Source organism: Rhinolophus sinicus, linkage group LG03 (assembly GCF_036562045.2).
Source record: "Rhinolophus sinicus isolate RSC01 linkage group LG03, ASM3656204v1, whole genome shotgun sequence".
In the NCBI taxonomy this organism is placed as follows: Eukaryota; Metazoa; Chordata; class Mammalia; order Chiroptera; family Rhinolophidae; genus Rhinolophus; species Rhinolophus sinicus.
Genome location: NC_133753.1, coordinates 9,885,745 through 9,910,716, shown reverse-complemented (window position 1 = coordinate 9,910,716; position 24,972 = coordinate 9,885,745). Strand labels below are relative to the sequence as shown.

The 24,972-nt window shown below is 38.9% G+C and overlaps 1 protein-coding gene across 1 annotated transcript in view; it reads right to left on the bottom strand.

Moving 5' to 3' along the window:
- Nucleotides 1-3,563: 3,563 nt before the first annotated feature.
- Nucleotides 3,564-24,972, bottom strand: part of BTBD7 (BTB domain containing 7) — a 75,184-nt gene continuing 53,775 nt past the window's right edge. Inside the window, exons 4-11 of the mRNA XM_019745488.2 lie at nucleotides 22,990-23,198; nucleotides 21,165-21,240; nucleotides 17,958-18,118; nucleotides 15,612-15,755; nucleotides 13,871-14,060; nucleotides 12,417-12,595; nucleotides 10,102-10,539; nucleotides 3,564-8,777 (exon numbers count right to left, since the gene is read on the bottom strand). Coding sequence (XP_019601047.2) covers nucleotides 7,962-8,777; nucleotides 10,102-10,539; nucleotides 12,417-12,595; nucleotides 13,871-14,060; nucleotides 15,612-15,755; nucleotides 17,958-18,118; nucleotides 21,165-21,240; nucleotides 22,990-23,198 — 2,213 coding nt within the window. The 3' untranslated portion in view covers nucleotides 3,564-7,961. The remainder of the gene's footprint in view (nucleotides 8,778-10,101; nucleotides 10,540-12,416; nucleotides 12,596-13,870; nucleotides 14,061-15,611; nucleotides 15,756-17,957; nucleotides 18,119-21,164; nucleotides 21,241-22,989; nucleotides 23,199-24,972) is intronic.

Genomic DNA, 24,972 nt, shown 5'->3' with positions numbered 1-24,972 from the left:
AAAGCCAACACTTCCTATGGACTTCCATTGGGCTCCCATCCAAAGCTCTGCTCTGGTCTCCCTGTGACTCTGGAGGTGTAGGGGCTGCTCCTGGGGCTGTCGAGCACTTGCTCAGCAGCTGGGCCTTGCCTCTCCCCACCTGGAGACTCCCACCGGGTTTCTCCTCAGCCATCTTTCCTCCTGCCTGGGGTCGACGGCTGGTGCTGTTTTCCTCATCCACTTCCCAACCCTGGCTTCCCTCTCGAGCCTCTGCCTCAGGCCCCACAGCTCCTAGATGCAGCTGACCTGTAGTTCCATGAGCCGAATTGGCAAGTTCTACAACTGTATCAGGATTCTCCAGAGAAACAGAACCAATTGGATATATGAATATGAAACAAGGAACTGACTCACGTGGTTATGGAGGCTGAGAAGTCCCACGGTCTGCTATCTGCAAGCTAGAGACCCAGGGAAGACAGTGGTGTACAGCCAGTACATGCCAAAAGCCAAAAGGCCCCGAGAACCAGAGAAGCTGATGATAGTCTCAGCCTAGAGCAGGAGAGGACCAATGTCCCAGCTCAGTCGGGCAGAGAGAACGCTCCCTTCCTCAGCCTTTTTGTTCAAGCCCTCAACTGATTGGACAAGGCCCACCACACTGGGGAGGGTGAACTTCTCTATTCAGTCCAATTCAAATGTTAATCTTACCCAGAAACACTCTCCTAGACATACCCAGCAAATAGCCAGGTACCCCATGGGCTAGTCAATTTGACACATGAAATTAACCATCACAACAATCAACCCATTTATTTCGTCTCATTCCACCAGCAGCTATGTTTGTGGAACAAGGTAGGCCCCGTATCCTGGGCGCCCTCTCCCTGGGAAGAACAGTAACCTGTGCTCTGCCTGTTGTTCCATTCTCTCTTGATCCAGGTGCAGCTCAGACAGTTTGCATTGTAAGACGCCAGCTGAAGGACCCAAGTGGTGGGGTGACAATGTCAGTCACCCCCCATGTGGGGGAAGGGGTGTCTCAGCTCCATCAGGAAAGCTCACCTGGGTGAGCAGGCTTGGAGCATAAATAAAATGGGGTAGCAACCGGGGAAAACAGGAGTTGCTTTAGAATGACTGGGAACCTTCTCTAGTTTATTCACAAGCTGCAGTCAGGTCACTGATTTCATTCCCCAGGTTCTCTTCTTTGTCCATTGGCCAAACACTGCTGCCTGAGGCTCTCCTGCTTTTTCCTGACTGGCATCCCCTCCCCGCTCAGTGACCTCTTAATGACGGACGGAAAGACCTAAGACATTGTGGGTGGCTAATACTCAAATCACGATTTCACTTTGTAATAGCATACATTAATATCTGTGAGTTTATTTGCTTACATATCTGTCCTCTCCACTAAACCATAAATTCTGTGAGGTCGGGGACTCTTTCCAGCTCATTATGAAAGTGCTGGACGCTGGCCCAATACCTGCCACATGATGGGGGCTCCACCGTTAAACACACGGATGGGGTGCTCACCCATGAATCCAGCGGTTTGCTGAGCACAGCCACAAGCTGCAATCTTCTGTGTATATGACCTCATTTTATCCACCCTCAACGACCCTCAGAATGTTACTGTCCATCCCCATTTTGCAGATATGGAAATGGAGGCTCCAAGAAGCTGCGGTCCCACAGCTAGTCTGCGGTGACTCCGGGGATTAAATGCTCGCCCGCCTGGTCCCAGGCCCTGTTGTTTTATTCCACCAACCTGGCCTCACTCAAGTGGGGCACTTGTGAGTAGTTAAGACTGGCTCAGAAATGACGGAAGATGCTGATGGCTTTTGCCTCAATCACAGGATGTCATATTTTGCCCCAGGGTAAGAGGGATGTTGACTCTCTTCTTGGATTTGTTTTGGTAAATGAGCTTCGACCTACATGGCAGAATTGGACCCTTACAGCATGTAAGCCAGTCCAGGGAGGGTTTTCTAACCCTTCCCAGAAACACGAAGCCAGCTCAGCCACCCCAGAGCCCTCTTTGCCTTGCCCAGTGGTCCTTACTTCCATCACCTGCACTTTGAAGGTCCTCTTCACACGGAACTCCTCCCAGTCCTGGGACCAGTTAGACCCCCAGCCTTACCTCTGGAATTATTCAATGTCTTTTCTTCCTTGAGACGCTGAGCTTGTTATGGGTGGAATGGTGACTGTCTTGTTCATTACTGTCACCTCAGGACCTAGCAGGGTCTGGAAGGTAGAAGTTGCTTATTTGATGAATCAATGTTTGCTGAACAAATGAATGCCACACTTGTACCGACCTCCAGCCCCCACACAATTTGTGTCCCCTGCCCGGGCCACCATACTTTCTGGTGCGCAGTACAACACCGTGGTTGAGAACCTGAGCTCTGGAGCCAGACTGCCTGGGTTTGAGCCCAGGCTGTGCTAACTTATTAGCTGTGTGACCTTAGACAAGTTACTCGGTATCTCTGTGCTTGTTTTCTCATTTGTAAAATGCCACTAAAAATAGTATGTCATTCACGGGTTAAAGAAAATACATGTAGTACCTAATTCATTGATTGAAGAAATAAAAAGTGCTTAGCACGGAAACCAGCATATTTCTCCCATTCATTCCTGGGTCCGGTCAGGCCAGCCTTCCCCTTAGCCATTACCTCCTACTGCTCTGTACCATTCTGTTTCTCGGACAAAAGTCATTTCCACCTATAGTTTCAAGTTTCTGAGAATAGGGATCCTGTCTGCTTTGTCTGCTGCTCCATATTCGCAGACTCTGGGAAGGGTGGACTCAAATACTCCTAATGCGCTGAGGAGAAATTAGGCATCAGTGGGAAAGCTGGCCTGAACTCACTTTTCCAGGGGTAATCCACAAGTGGAGACATGAAAATGGACTTACTCAATTTTTCTTAGATTAAGAAGCTCACTCACAAAAACCTTCGGTTTTATGTTGAAACTCCACAGTTAAGCTTAAGTGGTTACAAAATATAAAGAGAGAATTGCCTTAGAGAGGCATGAAGGGTGAAATGCTAGGGCGGAACCTATTAGTGAAATAATTAAAATAAAAGAGCTATTTTACAGTAATTAAAAAATGGAAGTTAGAGAACTTTCTCTTTTGCATGTTTTTTTAGAAACCTAGACTCTAGAGCATGACTTCATTCCTCTTTCAATTTGATAAATGTTCACAAGTCTGAGTTTGAAAGAGAATAAAAGCTCAGAATGTAAGCCAGGTCTCCAACACCTGGAGGCCCGTGAATCTCGGGATATACCTAGGTCTCTGAGCACATTCCAGGTACTGGGGCCTCGTGGGCTGAATGTCGAGCCTTCTCTGGAGACCCCAGAGCAGGTAACGTGTTGCTGAAACTTGTAAAATGAAATCTCTCAGAAGTTCCTCAATGAAAAAAAGCAACATATAATGACCTTGATTCAGACAAAAATGTGTTTCCAAGAAAACCAAAATTAAAAAAGCCTCCTGAATAACTGAAACCTTAGAAACAGAGGGTAAGTTCATGGTGAAAACCTCCCCATTCTAACCTAGAGGGTACAATCGCGTCTGCAATTGAGGGCTGCAGGCTACTCTGCGAAAACAGACTATCCAACTCGCCAGGTTCTAGACAAGCCATTTATTTGAAATGCCAACTATATGTAGGATAAAGTCAGTGTTACATGCTTATCGGTAACAGTAGAAAAATAGAACCAGTGAAAACCTTTGTACAACTGTAATGATACTCAAAAGAGAAATGTATCGTTTTATAATGCTTCACACAGACCAATTCAAGTTTGGAGGTACCTAAATAAAAATACTATATATTTCTTTAAAAAACATTATGTACAATTGAAGCGTAAACAAGTTTTACAAAGTACTGGTTATGCAGGTTGTAGAAAACACTTGCATAGGACATGGAATCAGTTAAGAAAAATTTCTGAGCCTTTAGCACTGAAGGCACTTGACTTTAGACCAGTCACAGCACAACCACAAGAAATGCAGTGCTATAGAAGCGCCACCTCTCTGATGTGGCACCCACAGCGTGTGGCGTTCAGGAACCTTTCAGCCGCCCCGTCTAAGAGCAGGATTCCAGACCACCTGCCCAAGGAACCCAGATACAGTCTCGAGCAGGTACCTGAAGCTTCCAGAGCTCATCTTGTCTCTTAGACAGAACCCACGTAAACACACAAACACCAGAGGTTATTTTCAAGACACACACTTGCCAGTCACCTTTCTATAGAAACAGCCACAGAATTATAATATTCAGAATATGGAAGACTGACACACAGTCTGAGGGTTTTATAAAGGAAAAAAATCAAGACTTAATACAACAATTACATAACAGCTATTGCCATTTATCAGACAAAAAGACAACATTCATAAAACATTGTTCATACAACAGTGTTAATGGAAAATAGTAAAATACCTTTTAGCGTGTGATGGTAACTCTTTTAGTAAGGTTGTCTGTAATGAGGTTTCAAAGTAATTACTTAGTAGACGAAGTAAACCATTGCAGAACCGGGAATAGCACCCATCACTGCTGCTTTAATAGTAACTTTCAACAGAAAGTTGAAAGTCAACTAAATAATTTCCTAAAAGTCTAATAAACATTTCCCTTTGAGTTCAGTCCTAAGATAAAAACATAAATGCCTTAGAATTGCAAAACAAGCATCTTACAAGTGTTTCACGAAACACGTTTTCTCCTAAAAGGTGAATTGAACATTATGAAAACACATACTTTGCTGAGTAGTTACTAAGAAATGTTAATCCTTCACCTCGAGGTCAGCTTTGAACCCCACCGCTATCGCCACATGTGCTGTTCCTCTCAACTCAAACGAACAAGTATTGCCCATTGCTAAAACTTGAACAACAATTCAAAAGAAAACCCAATAAAGGATAGCAATTGTAATAAAGTTTTTGAGGAAGCAAAAACAAGAATTAGGTGAAGTTTCAGAGAGTTCTACAAAAAGATTCAAACAAAAGGAAGTCATTAAAAATCCTTAAAATCTAATTGGTTATCAAAACGTCAGCGGGCTTAGGTCTAGGGGCACGTGCTAGAAAAGCTAAAGGGGCATGTGAGAAAGGGTATGGTATGTGGGAAATTCAAACCACCATTTTTCAGGAATAATTTTTGCCTTTGCATGCTGCTACCTTTTTCCTTTAGGAGTCACAGGTAACTTTGAACTTAAATGATTGATCAAAATCACAAAACTAAAAGAAAACGCTAAGAAAATCAGCATCTTGAGGAAACGCAGGCCTTCTCTTTCCGATTCAGGACCTAACAGGTAGTTCTCTAACCTCAACAAGGCGGGCACCGAAGGTGGCGATTGTCTGACGGCCTGATTGTCTGGGGGCCCGAGACACGATCTGGCATTCTGAGACGTGGTTCTCATGGAATATCTAAACCAAGCGAAATGTCAGGTCCTGTGGCCTAAAGTGTATATTATACATTTCTTTTTTCTGAGAGCAATCGTACTCAGACTTCACCTTTATCTTAGTACATCATTAAAAGATTTTAATGCTTAGTAAGCATTGAAAAAGATTGAATAGATGGGTTCAAAAGCCAGAGGCACAGAGCTATTCAACCTACCCTATTAACCATACTTCACAAGACACATTGAAAGTCCGCTAACACCTACCTTAACACACACAAAAGCCACATGTTTACCTTCTGAAAGTCACATGGGTCCACAGTCTCATAGGTTAAAGCAAGTTTCTCTCTATACACAGTTTAGCCAGGTAAGCTACTAAATAATTCAAAGCAAACTTCACAAATTAAATAAACTATGAACAGTGGCCACTTATTTTCATACTTACACTTTGGGGTCATGAAAGAATATTTAGGAAATTTTCAGAAAAAATGAATGTGTGGCATCAATAGCTCTTGTCTAACGTTTGTAAAAAAAACCCCAAAAAAAACCAAGTAAGAGATGAGAAAGTTCCCCCCCACCCAAATTAGCTCTACGCACTCTTATTTGCAGTACCAGTACATTATAGTCTGAATTCAGAATAGAAATTTAAAACTGTATCAAAATAATTCATGTCAACACAGGTATATAAACACACATTAAGGAATCTGATGGAATTAAGTTTTTGCTTCTGAGCGAGACAGACTGAGATTGGCTTCAAAAGACACCACCAGCTATTATAGAGTCAAACCTCCTAAAAATGAGAACGGAGTCCTATGTGTTTCTATTTTTAAAAAAGGGAGCCTGGGAGGCGATGCGGCGCCGACCTTACAGCAGATCAGTGAGCTCTGGGAGGCCTGGAGCTGCGTGCGCAGCCTCCGCAGCGCGGACTCGTCAGGCAGCAGAACCAGCGGCAGCGCGTGCCCGTGTGCAGGTACACAGACGTCGGTCCCACCTTGGAGACGATGGAGACTATCTACTGCTGGGAGTTTTTAAAATGTCAGATTATTCCTGAGTGTATATCCACAGGGTAAAGTAGGAAAAGACTGTAAGAGAAACTACAATTTCGGGAGAAATCAGAGTTGTTGACACCCAATAGAAACCTATAGACTGAAAAGTGCATGTAATTCATTTCTATGGTAGCTTGTAAAGGCTCCCTAGCCCTGCATAGCTTTAGAGTGTGAGTGACTCAGTTTTATATATACATACATACATGGAAGAGAGGCTCCCAAGCATCCTTCACATGAGGGAAGATGCAGAAAGTCTCTTTTCTTCTAAGTGCTACAGCTGTGTGTATGTGTCTGTAAAAATACAAAGTGAATGCTCAAATAATGTTGAAGTGATTTAAAAACTCAAATACTAATATATTTACATTGTAGAGTAAGAAAAAAACAGTCCTTAGCTCACACATTGCCCTTCCAAGGGAGAGGATCTTAAAAAATCCCATGTGCTCAGTGGTTCAGTAAAATCCCAAACCAGCGTCCCCAGTGGAGTTCAAGTAGGACATGTAGTGTTTCACTGAAAAAGAATGGTTTCTCTTTTTTGGTGACAAAGCATTATGCATTATACAACAACTTTATAGGACACCGAAATTCAGACACACTTTAAAAAACATTTAAAAGAAAACACGCTTACAAACACCAAATGACATCCGTAAGACTGAAGCCCTTTTGTTTTTTTGTTTTTGTTTTTTTCCCACAGAGAGCAAGACAACTGAAGGCAGCAGCAGTCATTTCCCCATCTCAGCTGGAGTCAACGCTCAGAACCAGGAAACCCAGAGTGCTGCCTCTAAGTTACTTCCTGATGTCCCCGGCTTTGATTGCAAGAAATCCGATCTCTTTAGAAGCTCATCTCTTTTCCTCTAACCCACACCACCAGAATTTGCAGTGATTCTGAGAGCGTCCACTCTGTGAAGACAGCAACAGTTGTCAGCCTGGGCACAAAAGGCTTTTCTCCTTCCTGTTCTTTACTGAAACAGCAAACTTCAGGATCCCGATTGGACTCCGCTGGAGGAATGAAGACCAGCTCCCAAGACTTATTAAAAAAGAATGACAACAGACTTATAGAGATTGAGCAGGAAGATTTCTGAACCAAAACAATTACTGAATAGAGAGGAGCATTTTGATGTGCTGTTCTTTGGAATTTCTATAATTAAAAAATAAACACAGAACTATTTCATAAGAAAATACATCTTAATGTGCAATCCAATGCACATGGAAATTGGTAGATGAACAGTAAAATGCAAAAAGTATGAAAATACAGTCCTTTAAATGTGGCAATAAAGTTTAACATACTGATATAAAATCAATAGATAAAATAAATGTACAAGTGCAAAAAAAATCCATCATTTGTAAGGAGAAAAAAAAGTGCCAGCTTGCTTGTTCTTAAAAATGCTTCCCCACAGAACTGTTCAAACACAAAACAGACAGATGCAGCATTCAAAATAACCCTCTTAGCATGCCACGTCTAATAAATGTGTATATACAAAACCAGAATAAAACCATGTGAAACTGAGTTATCAGCTGGCATCAATCAACTGGTCTCTAAGTTGTTGGGTTACATCAAAAATGGGATGTTTCACATCTCAGGCACAGACGACTTGGAGGTTGAGCTCAGAGAGCAGACTTTTTGTAGAGGAAGTCTGGTTTGCTAGGTGACCTCCTTCCTCTGCTTATCGAATCTTCCCTTTCCAAATCCGTATTTCGCTGAGCTCCAGGGCCCAGGGACTCGCTGTCTGCTAGTCTTCTACTGGATCTCTCTTCTGGAGCTTCTGAGCTACATGCAGAATGTGAAGGTCTGTTAGGAATCAGCCCAAAAGTCAAGTCAGTTTCTACTGCTGTCCGTCCCCTGACGTGGGCTGGACCAGTGCCAGCATTTTCTGGGGCTGCCAGAGGACAGTCTGACCGCTGGGGAGGTTGCTCAATGACATCCAGGTGTATCGGCTCGTTCTTCTGTCTGTGCGGCTGCCCGTCAGGGGAAAGTGGATATTCTTTCCTAGCTTCTTCCTGCTTTTTAGGAGACGTCTGGCTAGGCAGGTAGGCTGACTTTAAGCCACTCGGTGATGCCTTATTGTGGCTATACAAATCGGGACCAAAATATCCGCCTTGCGAAGGGGAAGGGGTGCGTCTGCCAGGGGCAGGAGTAGAGGGTCTGCAAGCAGCGTTTGAGAAGTCGTAGAAGCCTGGGTATTCCTGCTGATTTTCTCGGGCATCTGTTTTCTGCTCTAGTGTGTGTTTCTTCCGAGACGTGTGTGTGTGCCTCTGTGGAATACACGACAGATGCTGGGGAGGCCCTGGCCCTCCTTCAGACACTGATTGGCTTAATTCTGTGTCTGCAGTGAGTTCTGGAAGCCGCCTGTCCTTGAGTGACAGTGTGGACACACCCATGGCGATATCTGGCATTAGGTCGTTTAGCACAGGCTGTGTACACTGCAAACAGCAACAAAAGGAGGAGGAGGGTTAGACGAGAAGGGCCCATGACTCCCTCTTTGTAAAAATGATGTTCACTGATTTTGTTTCCTCATTATAAAACCAATACATGCTTGTTTAACAATGAGAAAGATACAACTATGAAGGTAAAAAATAAAACAAAAATGAACCCCTAACCTTCCCTCCTGAGATAACCATTTGTTATTAACATTTTGAGGGTTTTTTTCTTTCTTTGCACATATATGAATTTTCACAAAATTTTGTGCATATATAATTGTCACTAAATTGTCTCTGAGATTACTATTTAAATTACTGCGTAATATTCCACTGTATCAATGAGCTGTCACTTACTTAACCATTCTCCCACTACTGGACATTAAGGTTGTTTCTAATTTTTCTTTATTATAATATAATGAAGACTGCAATGAACATACAAATTACCTTTAAGGGGAGTTTTATTTAAAATGTAAACTAGCAGAACTTTTATAACTGTAGAAAATTTGGTTTATCAAACACTATCAACCTTTGTTGTCTCTGCTTTTGGGCGGGGGGGGGGACACAGCAGGGGGAATGGGGAGAAGGGTATGAGGTGAGGAAGGACCACAATTTGACTAAGTTGTACATTAGTCCCTAGATGCCAAAAAGTTCCATTTTACAAAGATTCCCTGAACTAATATATGTATCTTTTGTTTCTCTCTATATTGAATGCTACTGACAGTGGGTGACTGAGCAGGAAGACTTACAAATCACGATTTTGTTTCCCCCAAATGTATTGTGTAAAACAGAAATTCAACCTCTAATGCAGTGCAAAATCAAGCAAAGAACTCGCACTTAATTTACGAGCTGCTGGAGCTAGTACTTTGGCTCCCGAGCAAGTGCTCTGACCACGGCTTGCCAGACAGAGCAGGCGTGAGGACTAGTTTTCTGAATGGGGAGCCTTGTGCCACTGCTGATGGGACTCCTCCTGCCTCATCAAAGCATTCGGCAGGACAGTAATTCTGTAGAAGTCAGGGACAGATGCCAGAAACATGCTGGAACAGAGCTAGGATGGTGGGAATAGCCATGTGTGTTGCCCAGTAACCCCACCCTTCCCAACACCTGCAAAACGAACATAAAGATAAGGCAGGCTCTCGACTACTCCTTCCATATACACCTCTGGTGTCTCTTCTCTGTCCTTTTTCACTCCCTGACACTCTTTTCCATACCCCTCAAGTCTATGCTTTCAGCTTGTTAGTAACACTTCTGAATCCCACTAGGGCTCTTGGGGCTTCTAATAGTGCAGACTTCCTATTTTAGGTAAGTTACAGAACGCTGGCTAGCTTACCACTTGTTTCTCAGATGCTATTGTTGCCGAGGCGGCAGCAGCGGCCACCGTCTGTCTCCCCAGTCCTGTGGTGTTGGTACAATCAGGTGCTCCTGCTTTAACTCCTGGCAAATAGACTGGAGGGGGGCCAGTTTTAGGAGCCGTTCTGGAGTGAAACAGCGAATGATTACAGGGATAAGAAAACGAACGTGAAGGATGCTGAGTGGGCGGTCTTTGTTTCCAGCCGGCTTTGAGTTGATTGTGGATAGGGGTAGCCGGGGGGTGGTACGGGGGTGGTGGAGGGGGCAGGGGCGGGTGGAAGGCCACAAAAGAGTCCAGATCTGTAAACATGGTTTCTGCAGTGGGGGTGCTGTTAACCCGACATCTCCCAGACTGTCTCATTGTCAAGAGCGGACTTTCATCCCCAAAACGTTCATCAGGAAAGAACTTGTGAGGATTCTAAGAAAGATTAAAAAAAAAAAAAAAAAAAAAAGACATTAACAGATTTCCTAGATGAACATCTACAGGCTGACAGAGTTAAGTGAGGACCTAAGAAAACAAGAATAAAAGGCACAACATATTTTTCTAGGCTGGAAGTCTCCAAGAAAAAAATTACCTTAATAATATCACCAAAGAATAGACTGCAGCCTACCATACAAAAAGAGCTTCACTGAACATTCCAGCAAGCAGGTCAGTAATCTCTTGCAGGATTATGTGGTAATGCAAAAACAGGAAATAAAACCTAGTTCAAATATATCTTTACTAAGAAAATAAAATTACAATTAAATACCAAAAGAAGAAAAGGCATACAAGTGAAAATCCTCCTAGAACTTTCTAACAAAACATCTGTACACTCTCACTCTGAATAAAAACTATAAAATACGACTCCTTGCCTATTATATAGGAATAAGTTTGATTAACATTTTGATAAACATTATAAGGGACTATTTGAATTATAAAATCATTGTTTCCCCAAAAATAAGACCTAGCTGGACGATCAGCTCTAATGTGTCTTTTGGAACAAAAATTAATATAATGAAGAAACGACATACGAATGGCCTGCTGCCTTGCCGAAGAACCACGCACGATGTCTCCCTTTGAAGACTCAGGCTAACAGGGTCTGGAGTCAGTGGCCAGAAAATTCAATCTCTCGACCAGATGAAATTACATTTTACTTTAGTCTCTGACTTGGCAGCCATGAGCAGACTATACAGCAGAACCCCTTGTCTATAGTTTCGTTTTCCGTGGTTTCAGTTACGTGTGGTCAACCAAGGCCCAAAAATACTACATGGAAAACTCCAGAAATAAACAACTTATAAGTTTTAAATTGTGAGCCATTCTGAGCAGCATGATGAAATGTCACGTCATCCCTCTCTGTCCTTCCTGGGATGTGAATCATCCCTTTGTCCAGTGTCTCTGTGCTGTATGTACAATAAAATATTCTGAGACCACATTCACGTAACTTGTATTACAGTACTGTATATTATAATTGTTTTATTTTACTATTTGTTATTGTTGTTAATCTCTTACTGTGCCTAATTTATAAATTAAACTTTATCATAGGGATGTATGTGTGGGAAAAAACATAGTATGCGTAAGGTTCCGTACTATCCATAGTTTCAGGCATCCACTGGGGGTCTTGGAACATAGATGGGGTGGGGCTACTGTACTTTATAAATTCTACCTTCACTGCAAAATCAATGCCATTGCTTTTGTACCTAATAATGACTAGAAATGAGTTTTTTCCTGCTAGTTAGAAAAAAACAGCACTACTTTCTTGATTCCTTGTTACAGGGTTTGAACCATCATGCAAAACATTTCTTGTACTAAGGGGGAGGAGGGAGGAAAAAGTGCGGCAACTAGAAGATCTGTAAGTATGGTAGTGGCCCAAACCAGAAATTAGTGACCAAACCAGGGAGAGAGAGTAACGGAGGGTCAGAATTTTCTACTTCCTCTTTCAGCAGTTGGATATACACACCATGAACTTTTAGGAGTCACCATTTAATGTTTATTACATACAAGAGACATAGTTGCTTTACATATAGCGCCTCTAGTCTTCACAATCCATCAGACACATAAGGAAAGTGATGCTCAGAGTGGTTACGTGACTAACTGGTAAGCAGCAGAGCCGGGATGTAAGCCCAGTTCTTACCCCAGAGCCTGTGCCACACCCACTCTACCACACAGCCTCTCAAGGATCTCCCATGCACTGGAGGCAGCGGAAGAGCATGTTTTAAGAAAAAGACGCATGCTATGAGGGCTCCTGGGATATCTAAAATATTGCCTGAAAAACGACCATGGCTCCCTAGTTTAAAGAGCTTCACACCGTTCCCCACCTGCAAGAGCTCTGCAGCAGCATCTGCGAGACCAAACTCTCTCAGCACCCGAATCTGAATTTCATAGCTGACTGTGGCGCCTTCCCCACAGTTAAGCGCATAGGCCCTCTGCACCTGCTCAGTGTGTCGGAGCTCCTGCAGACGTCTGACCATGTCTTTCAAAATGAGGAGCCGAGGAACTGCAAGAAGAGAAACAGTCTGTAGGCAAAATACCTGAGCTACACAAAAGATCACCCACTGAGCACAAGAAAAAAAAGTGTGTATTCCACATCAGAATCTTCTTATAAATTTTTGATAATATTTTAATTTCCTAGAAACTTAGTATATGTTTCTAATTATTTTTTAAGGTTTTAAATTTTGCTGTGCCCAAAAGGCTCTCGGTAATACCAAACAGCTCCTGAGCTATATTATTAGTTTACAGCGTAAATAAAACTTTACTTGCATATGTTCTCTTCTGAATCTCAGGATATTTCAAAGTCTTTAAAATACATTCACTCTTTTATTCAAATAATTTCTGAGTTCTGACTAGGCACCAGGGATGGTGGAAGATTAAATTATGTTGCTATTCATAGTATTAACTCAAGCTGATAAAAACTGTGCTAATTACCAAAGCTTCAAAATTTGCACAAATGAGCTACAGAAATATTTTTCTTGATATTGTTATCCAATGTATACTGTAAATGAACATGTAGTGGACAAATCTGAGGCAATAACTAATCAGACATTAGTCTCAGAACAAAATGTGTGTGTTCAATTAAAAGTTGTCATTATGTCTTTTATTTATCCTTAATTGAAACATTTCCAAACAGAAAATGAACGGTGCTATTTCCAATAATGCTATAATTTGCTGATTTTCCCCCCCTTTTTTTTGAAACTTGCAATGGTAACTGTCAAGAGCTATGATCTGGGGAAACTGGATCTCTAGGAAACTAACAGTGATCACATTTTGGTTTATAATATTCTTCCCAAAGCGTCTTATAACGTGATAAATACCCTACAGTGATGAAAAAGCTGAATTCCTCTAAACCAGTGGTTCTCAACAGGAGGCGATTTTGCCCCACAGTGTATATCTGGCAATGCAGAAAGAAACATAAAAATGTTCCCCAAAAGCTGTTGCAAAGGGGCGCATGTGCGTGCATGCTATAGGCACCTAGCGAGTCCAGGCCAGGGAGGCTGCTGAACACCCTAGTGACAGGATGCCCCACAACAAAGAATTATCCATCTCTAAATGTCAATAGGGCCAAGGGTGAGAAACTCTGGGCTAAACTGAAAAACTGTGTAAACTTGTTACTGTAAAAGGAAATACAAAACAAAAAACGTAGCTTGTAAGTATTTATTCTTTGAGAACGATGCATAATGGGTATTGGAACGTGCAGAGAATTAGCATATATAAAGGGACTAAAAAAAAGATCAGTTATTTAATATAAATGCCTAAAACAAGGTTACTGCCTTACCGGGGATTTCATTGGCCACCACCGAAGGAGGGCTTGACTGGTTACTGCTGATCTGCTGATGGCTGATCATGTGACAGCACTGCGGTACGGCGTTACTGACCATGTAAAGTGTGTCTGGCACGTTGGACATTCTAACCATTCGCAAACGCACCAGATCTGTTTGTTCCACCATCATCTCATCTAGTACTGACTGAAAGAACAATTCAGTATTAACAGAATTAGTCAGCCCTTTATCTCTGTTAAATCACATTTGGAGAAAGATTACTACCCTCAGCCTATAAAAAGGGAATTACTTTACTGCTTCCAGTGTATGAAGTTTACAATTAGTGGTTCAAGGAGAAAGTATCCCTACCTCTTTAATTTTTAAAGGATCTTTTTGGAATATCTTTGAAAATAAGTAATCATCTTCTGAAGAGTTTCCTTTTAATTAAAGTGTTTGAAATTTGAAGGGGGATATAAAATTAATTGGAAGTAAATTATACATAAAGTTACCATAAATTAAGAAAACACTGTATATACATGGGCTGAATATCAGATCCAAAAAGAAATGCTCAAAAGACAAAATATTAATACTGGTATTAATTCAACAAACCTATAAATAAATCCGTTGTTAAAATCGGTTTCACCAAATCGCAGAATGGTCAAAATGACCTAACATATAAACATTTTCCACATTTACTGGGGGCAATTAACTACTTACGTACAGGTACAGCTGTCTGAGAAACAGGAACGTTCCAGGAGGACTACTGATTAGCTTACTTTGTAAGACAGCAGAATGGAGGGCAGGTCTAGTGTGTCACAGACCTTTTACCACCAGACGAAACCTTTTGTAAAGGCCTCTTGGCGGCTTCAGTGACTTTAAGAATTGAACTTATTTCAGAAAGACCAGATACAACCATTCTGCTTTTCCCCCTATGTTTCAGAACTATTTAAAATGTCAACTACTCAATAAAAAGGTAGATTATCAACCTACTCAATAAAATAAACTTCTCACAAATCCTTTTATATATCTTAAATTAGGAACTCTGACAACAAAAATGAGGAGAATTTTAAGGTAACTTAATTCTATACCCAAACACACATTGTTTGCCTGTTAATTTATAAATTAACATAAAGCTTAATGGTGATTTCTGACTTTCAAAGACTGTCAGTTCCTCAAAAGGCCACCCAAAAGTTCTTATGGCTGAATACATCTAATAAAAATTACAGTATTTCATTTTTACACTACCATTCTTTCTTGGAGAGTTATAATATACATAATGCCAACTAGTTACTTAATAGGCCTGAAATTTTGTCTTAGTTTGTATACTTATTCTAAAACTAAACACAATTTCCAACAGTCAGCCATTAGAGACATGTTGAAGAAATTGCGGCATTACTGTAGTTTATGAAGGATGACAAAGTGTGTGTAATCTTCTTTCAGAACATTTTCCCCATCTTGAAGGTCACAAAATACTGACAGCTATTTCAGTAAAATGAAACCTTTTTTTCAAGTTGACATTTTATAACTAAGATAATAAAAATGTAAAATGCAATATAACATGACCTAAATTATAAAAGCATGCTTGATAATTAAACATTTCAAAAAACTATTCTGTTGAGTAGTCAAACTATAATTTATTTTTTCACTTTCCCTATTCTTGGACATTTAGATTATTTCCAAATATTTACACAATGTCACCATATTTTTGTGTTCAGTTTGTAATAAAATAGTCTAAAATCTTAAAATAGTGTTCATTACCTTTGCTTCCTCCACATAGGGAGAGAACAGTCGAGGACGAACATATATTCCAGCACTCTTTTGCCGTAACCAGGCGTTTGACTTTCCACCTTCCGATGTAGGAAGCATATCTGATGGAGGAGTACTAATCAAGCCTCTTTTCATCTTGAAAAAAAATTATTTTTTACATAAACTAGAGGTTTGTGTAGCAATACAATACTAAGACAATAAAAATAATTACACCTGTAAATCAGAATGTTCCAACTTTACCATTTGTATAAAAATTTAGGCATATATGTGCAATTTTAAAATATTTCAAATGTTTAATAATATTTAAAGGATTCGGCAATAAAAAAGTAGTACAATTTCCCATTTTTCTCTAAATAGAGGAATGTTTTTTAAAACAAGAGCTATATTAATCAAAAATGTAATGAATTGGACTTTCAGAACTCAATGAACACCAATTTTTATTTTTTCTCTTATTCATCTAGGAACTGATTCCACCCCCACTCAACCCTTTTTCCCCAAAGACAAAACAAGAACTACAGGGCCCGGATCTGCAGTACAAGGATACAGGCTGTGTGTAGGGCGCTTCAGGGCTGGGACTAAAGGGGAAGGTGGCCTTGGCCCACACCCCCCACCCATTTCACAGCCTGTGACCAAGAGCGTCACCTTTGACCTGGGCCTCACTTGAAGGGCTCTTAGATGGAAATGAGACATCGCACAACTAACTAAATGTGGTGGTCCTGTTGTTTCTGTATCTCTGTTAAGAGAATATAAATCAAGTACCTACAGCTTATAAAGTGGTTGTGAGGATTAAATGAAGGTAATGCAGTTTAAAGCACTTGGCACAGTATTTAGCACATACAGAGAGCATAACCATTAAGAGGCATTATTAGCAAACTTTTACTGAGTACTGATTACGTATTAGGCATGGAATTAAGAGCAGCGACAGACATTTTCTAAGTCTACTAAACCAAAGTTCTAAAATATTTTTCTAAACCAAATTCAGGGTTCAATTTGGTTTGAGCCCCAGTGTTTGAACAAAACCAAACATTGCTTCTCTAATATTATTCTTGTTAAATACAATAAATGTCTAATTGCTACATTAGTTAAAATGATTTTTAACTAATAAAAGACAGCATTAGATAGTATTTAGAAAATAGAGAAAAAAACTTATAACTCTAATCTATTACAACTAATAATGTTGCTATATTTTCTTCCTTTTTTCAAATGAATTTTAATATAACTATATTCTAGAATACATAAAATATATTTTGTATTCTTATAAAATTATATCCATTATTAGCATTTTCCATGTTGCTATATTAGTTGTTATAACCATTGTAAGAGCAGCAAAATATTCTGTTGAGGAATTGTACTATAATTTACTTTATTTTCCATTCTTAGATATTTAGGCTATTTCCAAATATTTAATGACAGTGCTAGCAACATAGCAGCTATATGTCCCATAGCTATGGGGCAGTAACAATATTTCAAAAATTACTGACTTAATAGGTGAAACCACACTGAGATTTGTGATAGTTCATTCATTATGTTTAATTCTTATATTAATTAGGATCTTTTTCTGGGTTATTTTGTCATGCTTGTTATGCTAGCATCACAGATTAAATATTAGAGTTTTAAAATATGTTTTACATTCTGGAATAGTTACCCCTCCTTAACTATGTTCTTTTTAGAGAACTTAAAAAAGATTCTTACCAGTTATTTTCCCAGATGACTTCTATAATGTTTCTGTGCAGTTGAAAGAAACTATTGTTTACAGCATTACATTAAAGTTATAAGTCAATGTATGAGGAATATCTATAGTATTTATTTTTCTCATCTATTAATTTGAGCAATTCTATTAGCTTTAAAAAATTCACTTTAAAAAATTATAAAAGTAATATGATTAGCTCCATTAATTTTTAACTGAAATACAATTGTAAGACTCATTCATCCTTTTTACAGTGAACCATTCTCCCTTTGTCCTGCTTTCTGATTTATTGCTGTTTTTGAAGAGTCTCCAAAGGTAATTTCTACCCTTTCTTTTTCTAATAAGAATATACTAAATCTATACTGATAATTAACTATACTGATAATTAACTGCTGAATTAACTCCTTAGAAGCTATCCTCCTGCAAAAGTAAGACTGATATACCCACTCAGCTCTCATCCATCGTGCCATGTGCCAGATACTGGGGATACAATACAGTACAAAAGAAACATCTGTCTCTCACCTCATGGAATTTACAATTTCCCAAAACTCTATTAGTAGTAGAAATTATTTACAATGAAAAAAAAGGTAAGTCTATACATTTTAGTGCATTTCCTTTTCACGAAACGCATAAATGAAGAGAAAACTTACTGCGTCACTTAGGATTTCACTGTTTATAGGTAAGATGTGGTCAATTCGCACAAAAGGTAAGAGAGAAGAAAGGATCTCTCTAAGCTCTTCAATGTCCAGGTCTCGTCTTTTCACACCTCTTTTGTTCACACTATGAGCAGTGCCACTCAGTAAGTTTGGCTCTATGAGACAGAAAATGAAAAGTCCCCAACCAAATCCAAATTTTCAGAGAAAGGCTTTCTTTCTTCTCTAGTATACTTTCAGCACCATTCTTCATACTTAGGCACATTTGCTTTAAAAATGGTTATAAATTTTATGTCTTAAGAAGCGTACCTAATAGAGATGTTCTTGGACAGAGAAAAAAGCATGGTGTCAACAGTATAATAACATTCTTTTATGACTGTGCTGCACTAAAGAATAAAGGATTCTTTTCCATATACTAACTCAAAGGCAAGATGATGATCTATTAAAATCTAGTTAGACCAAAGGCTTTTTCTTAAGCTTTCTCACTTCTGTGACCAGTTTTTAGTATAATAAGGACACTGCAGGGCAAACACTATTTCTAGTCACTGTAGGTTATCAGTATGCTTATTAGGCATACTGACATGCCTAATAAGAATTTAACAAGATATTAACAGCAATTTTAACAAGATATTAACCACCTAGTATCTAACGCAGCAAAATAAAATACACTCTATTTAACTTAAGACTTTTATGATAGTCTCCTAAATTTCCACAATATGGGAATGTTACTAGATATAAGTGAACCCTTTGATCTCCGACATATATTTCCATCATCCACAGCAGAGAATAAAGATTTTCTTTATTGGATATTAGTGAACGGGGAAGATTTGAAGTATACATATGCTTCCCCACTGAAGTGGGAAACATTTACATAAATTTTGGAATCTTAAAGCACGTCTTTAATCTAGGGGGCTGTATTATTTTTTTTTTTTGCTAAAAATATAAGATCTTTATCATTCACAAACATAAATGCTATTCTGCAGTCTACAGACAAACTGGCAGTCTATAGGCAAACTAGTATTTCTTAAATCACGTGATACATAGATAGGTAAAGAGATTGATTTTGAGAAGCTGAGCTCTTTCTGCAGTCATCTGAAATAAAATTGTTGCAAGTATGTGAAAAAAGGTTGCTTTCCTTGCCTTGCTATCATTTATTTGGCTTCATACCTATATAAGGTATTGCTTGTCAAAATTTTTTTTTCTTAAAGTAGTGGTGTCCTGTTTTCAAATGAATCTTACATAAAATTCCCAAATATGTAACAGGTGAGGGCAGAACCTTTATATATGAAGGTGACAAACGTAGCCTGGTTCGCTTAGCCTCCTTAGCATCCACGTGGAAGAGCATTCCATTCTAACTGAGTCTGAAAACCACCGTTTTTAAGGAAAATTTCATCAAGGATGCTCATTATCTGCCCAAAATAAATGACATTACCAACCTTACATCACTGAACAAACCTATGACCTGTAATGATCATGTAGCAATATGTATACTCAATTCTTGTTCTTTGGGGTTAATTACGTTCCCTAAAGTCACCAAGAACAATTAATTAGCAAATACTGAATCACTGCTAAGGGAAACACAGGGTTAGCTTCTAGTGCGTCTTTGGTCACATTTTCGTCAACCAGTCAAGACAACTTTGTTTTACATGTGTTTCTGTTTAAACACACCTTATTAATATATATTGTTGATTCATCAACACTGAACCCAAGGCCAACAGCACTATAACTCATACCTGGATGAAGCTTATCTAACACACACATTTTCTGTCAGGCACACCACAGCCTTTTTGTGCTTCGGAACACTAGTCAGCACTAAGTATTACACTTGGGGGCAATTTTAAACAGTGAGATTACCCCCAAAACCCCTAAGAATGTGAAAAACACTGTGAAAGGACATTTGTTTACAATATGAGAGGAGAAACAAGAAGGCAGAGTGTCACCTTGTTTCACCTTAAGCTGGGAACATGTGCATCAGGGAACTCAAATTTTTTGTCACTCTGCACATGGCTTCAAATGCCCATGAAAGTGCCATGAGTACTGATTTTGGGGTTACAAATAAGTTTTAGCAAGTAAGTGAAATTGCAAATATAGAACCTGTGCGTAAGTGGAGACAGATTGTATACTGGCATTTCAAAAATGTCCCAAATTAATAGTAGTGGTTATTATACTAAAAAAAAAATCAAATCTGAGAATTGCTAAAGACTTTTGTAGGTCACAGAAATAAATTACGAGGAATGACACAGGAAGACTGCTTTTGTTCCCTAGTGCTTGGGTAGTAGTCATTAAAGGGACACTGTAAAAAGGTTTGAAGGCAGTTTAGCTTGATATGCTTTTATATATTTTAAAATGTGGCAGAATAACTCTATAAATGTACTAAAAACCATTGACTTCAACACTTTAAACAGGTAAACTTTGTGGTATGTACATTATATCTAAATAAACCTGTTGAATTGACAGGGAAGGAAAATCAGTATTTCATTTTTCTAATTAAAAATTTTTGATTTGGGTTCATTATATAGAGGAACACAATATTCAATGAGGCAAGGAGTATAGGTGGGGGGGGGCAGCCCTACCCTAGACATAAATAAAGGACTGCTATAGAAGCGTGAGCTTCCGAAGTTGAAAGCTCACCTCCACATGATACTTTCATTTTTTTCTAACGTATCCCCAGTTGGAGGCCATTCAAAGTATTATTTCTCCTTTACATTCCACAAAATTTAACAATAAACAGCAAATATGCTTTCTTGGGTAACCATATATTTTTTTTATTGAGGTGAAATTCATGTAACATAACTCACCATTTTAACCATTTTCAAGTGTACAAGTCAGTGGCTTTTAATACATTTACAATGTTGTGCCTCCGTCACCACTATTTAATTCCAGAACATCTTCATCAACAATGTGCTTTGTAACACTTTAATCATTAAATGAAAAGTTACATTCTACTACTTCTGTAAATCAGTCAACATATAATAATAAGCACATAGGAAGATAACATTAAAACTAAACGGTGATTTAAAATTACAAAATGTAATTTTTTTGGTTCATTTATTTCTAACAAAGTATACCCTTCTCCACTAAAGGATTGTGCCAACTGTAAAAAATTTTATTTCCACCAGGCGATAGCAACTACTGTCAAGACCGACATACAGCATGCATATGTGAAGGAAAAACTTACGGTGCAAGCTAATTTTCTGAGCTTACCTCTGTCTGCTATTCTTTTCATCAACTGATGCTCACCCCATTTAATCAGATATTTAAGGATATCTTGTTCACTTGCCTATAACGAAAAATGATTTATATTTATTTTGGTGAAATGAGATAAACAGTTAATTTTATTAATGATTTTTCCTAGGTCATAATGTAAATACAGTGCGCAACTTAAACCACATTTCACTCTTTACACTGGTTGTTTGAAATGTTTGTGTTAAACCTGTGGCCCATCAACAGCAAATACTGTTTCCCAGAAAATAAGACCAGGTCTTATACCGTATTTCCCCAAAAATAAGACTGGGTCTTATATTAATTTTTGCTCCAAAAGACACATTAGGGCGTGTCACATCAGGGGATGTCTTAGTTTTTCATGTACAACAATCTACATTTATTCAAATACAGTCATGTCATCTTCTTCTGGAACATCGTCATAACGTACTAATGCATCCGTCTGGCTGAGATCTTAACTGCGGCTTATATTCGGGGTAGGTCTTATTTTTGGGGAAACACAAAACTACATTACTTGGGTTTTGTCTCACTTTTGCCTCCAACTAAAGTTTTTATTCTTATTTCCAATTTTATTTTTTCTTTATCCTGTTCTCTTCACTACTTTAAATTTATTTTATCTTACTATGTGGTCACTTTACAGCTGCCTTAAATTCTTTTGGGTACAAGATGGAGATAAATAAAGAAAAGTAGAAGTAATATCTCCTGCAGAAACAGAAAAAACAGGTTTGACAACTTCTTTGGGCAAGGACCCTTTAAGCACAATCTATAAAATGGTAATGTGCCCCTTATTTGTTTGTATTTTATCTAAAGTATCAGAGCACATCTAGGCTGCTCTCCAAGGTTTTTACTTTCTAAGAACCAAACAGGAAGCTTCTAAAGACAATAATCTAAGAGAACTGACAAATTTTAACTCTCATAATGCACACAGAACAGTGAAACAAGATTAATAAACACAGATCCTAAGTAAATCAAATCCAACATTTGCTCAAATAAATCAAATGACAACATTTGTACTACAATCAAAGCAATATACAAAAAAAAGCGCAGACGCTAAGTGGATTATTTAACTCTTCACTGCATTTCTGACTGAGATGGAAGCATTCTGTGATTTTTCTAGTACAAACATAAAGGAACAGGAAATGGCTCAATGGGTTTTTATGTCTTCATAACATTAAAACTACTCTACAATTCTCAGCATAAAATTCATAATACCAATGCAAAAGAAAATTAAGCTTGCACATACTTTACCTGAAAATACTTTTTTGCAATATTTAAAATCTATTGTTTTAATTACTAAATTAGATGGATATATAAGTCAAGGACACAGAACTTGCTAAAAACTGCATCTGATTAAAAACAAGTCGTTGAAAACATTATTATACTTTGGCAGAACACGTGTACTGAGTTTCTATGAGCATGGGAGTAGATCAGGAATTATTCTTACTTTGTGCTGCTTAAGCTACTGTCTACGTTCTAAGTAGCTACTACTCCACCAAAAGTACGAAACTGAGACAGTGAATCTACTATTAATGGAAGCCAAGAAAAGCACTGTTGGGATATGTTTCTGACCCTGCCTACCGCCTCAGCCCCTTCGGTTTGGATGGTTAGGACCTGGGATGGTTCACAATGTTGAATGGTAGCAGCAGAGGGCATGAAGGACCAGAGAGCTAGAAGGCCTTGTTGTGCAAATGTGAAGAGCGGATTCCTGGGTAGGTTATCTCCCTACATGGGAGAATAACAGAGTACAGATGGGTTTCTTGGTGAACATATGAATGACAATGAATTTCAGAGGTGTAGCAATGATTACCTGTAGGTAGTCAGACTGGATAGCAGTAAGCAGATGGTCTTTGCTGAGTTCATAAAAAACATCCGAAGTCATGACCTGGGAAAATTCCTCACAGAGGAAATGTAAAGCTTGTCGGTGCACCCATTTAGAGCCATATGGATGAGAGCTCCACTTGAGGATGGCAATTAAGGTATCTAATGAGATGCTCTCAGCAATGATATCCTCACAGCCTAAAAGAGAAGGCAAATACTTCTTGAGATTAATCACAAATATTACTTATTGAACATCAGTGTGTTAGACACTATACTTAAAAGTAGCAATAGTAAAAAAGAACAAGGAGATAAATAAAATCTCACGGAAATCACCAAGACTTGGTGGGATGGGGTAATAATAAGTAAAAATAGACTATGGCATTGATAGGAAATCTGCTGTTCCATAGAGACAGATCCATAGACAAAGGCAGGGAATCCTCACAATTGTTTAAGAAAATACATATCTATGTGCAAATCCAACAATTTGAGTAGGACACTATAGTGGAAGACATTGGACCAAAGGGGAAAGAGGAGTAGGTTAGAAATGATACAGTTGTGGGAATTGGCCAGTTAGAGGAAGGATATGGATGACATTTGACTAATAAGAGAATCCACACTTGAACTATGAGGACATTTTTGGGGGGTATCATTCTAATAAAAAAATAACTTGCACTTTGATATTTTAATCCTTCAGGATACAGACAAAATATGGTAGTTTTACGCTCAACTGGAATTAATTCTGGTGAATTAAAAAGAAATAAGTAGTTTAATGAAAAGGACCAGAATCCTGGGGAAAGTAACTCTGACACCTTAAGAACTCAAAGAAAGAAGAAAATCTGAGATCAGCTAGTTTACTTTGGAAGGATCATTTCAAAATACAAAGATAATATATAAATAAAATCTGTGATGTCTCTCGATTATTAGCTCCATAAGACAGGGACTCCTGTCTTCACTGTACCTCTAGCACTTTCTTGCACACGGTAAGTGCTAAATAAAACTTTGTTTGAATGTACAAATGAGATCTTTGCAGATAAGACGAGAGGTAGATGGATGAAAGAACAATGGCTAACAGAACCATTTGTAAGCAGCACTGATCAGCTTGGGGGTGGACTGAGGAGTCTGTTTCTGCGATATTTATCAAGAACTTGAATGAAAATGTAGAAAGCATGCTTCAAAATCTTCAGATGACTAAAACTGGCCAACAGTTCACAACACAATGGATAACATGATCATAATTGGCATAAATGATGGGTCAAAATGAAGATGAAATACAACTAGGAAAATGAGGAAGCTCTGTATTTAAAGAAAATGCACTGCACAGATGACAGGGGAGAGCTAGCTTAACCTGAGTAAAGGGTATTGGAATGAAGGCAAAATGTGAAAGGGTTGCAATAGCTAAAGCAGTCTCAGGCTTTTAAGATACAAACACAGAGTCCTAATCAAAGGAATAATGTTGCACTGCTCCCCTGTGTGCTGTTGTGGGCCCTGGGTTTTAGATGGGGCACTGGCAAAATTCCAGAACTCTCAGAGGAGGGCAAAAGAACAGTAGAGAGTTTGAGACTTGTTATAGGAGAAAAGCTACAAGAAAGTAAGATTATTTGGCTTATGTAAGAGAACCTCAGGAGAGACATAATTATCTTTAAATGTCTGATGGACTTTCATGAGGCAAAGGAGAAACGACTATTGTTCCAAGAGCACGTCCTGGGAAACAAGTGGTTCTTAAAAGGGGGATTTTAACTCAATACTAAGAAATATTTCTAATTTGGAATTTCAAATTCCTAACAATTAGAATTGCTCTCATTTCCTGCCCTCAAAAAAAAAGAAGACCCCTCTAGAAATATGTAGGAGCAAAGGCTGGCTCATCACATTAGGGACAAAGGACAACGAAGGCCTATATTGGACATGGAAGAAGGTCAGATGACATCTAAGCTGTTTCCATCACAAAGATAAAATCATTTTTAGAAAAACAGTA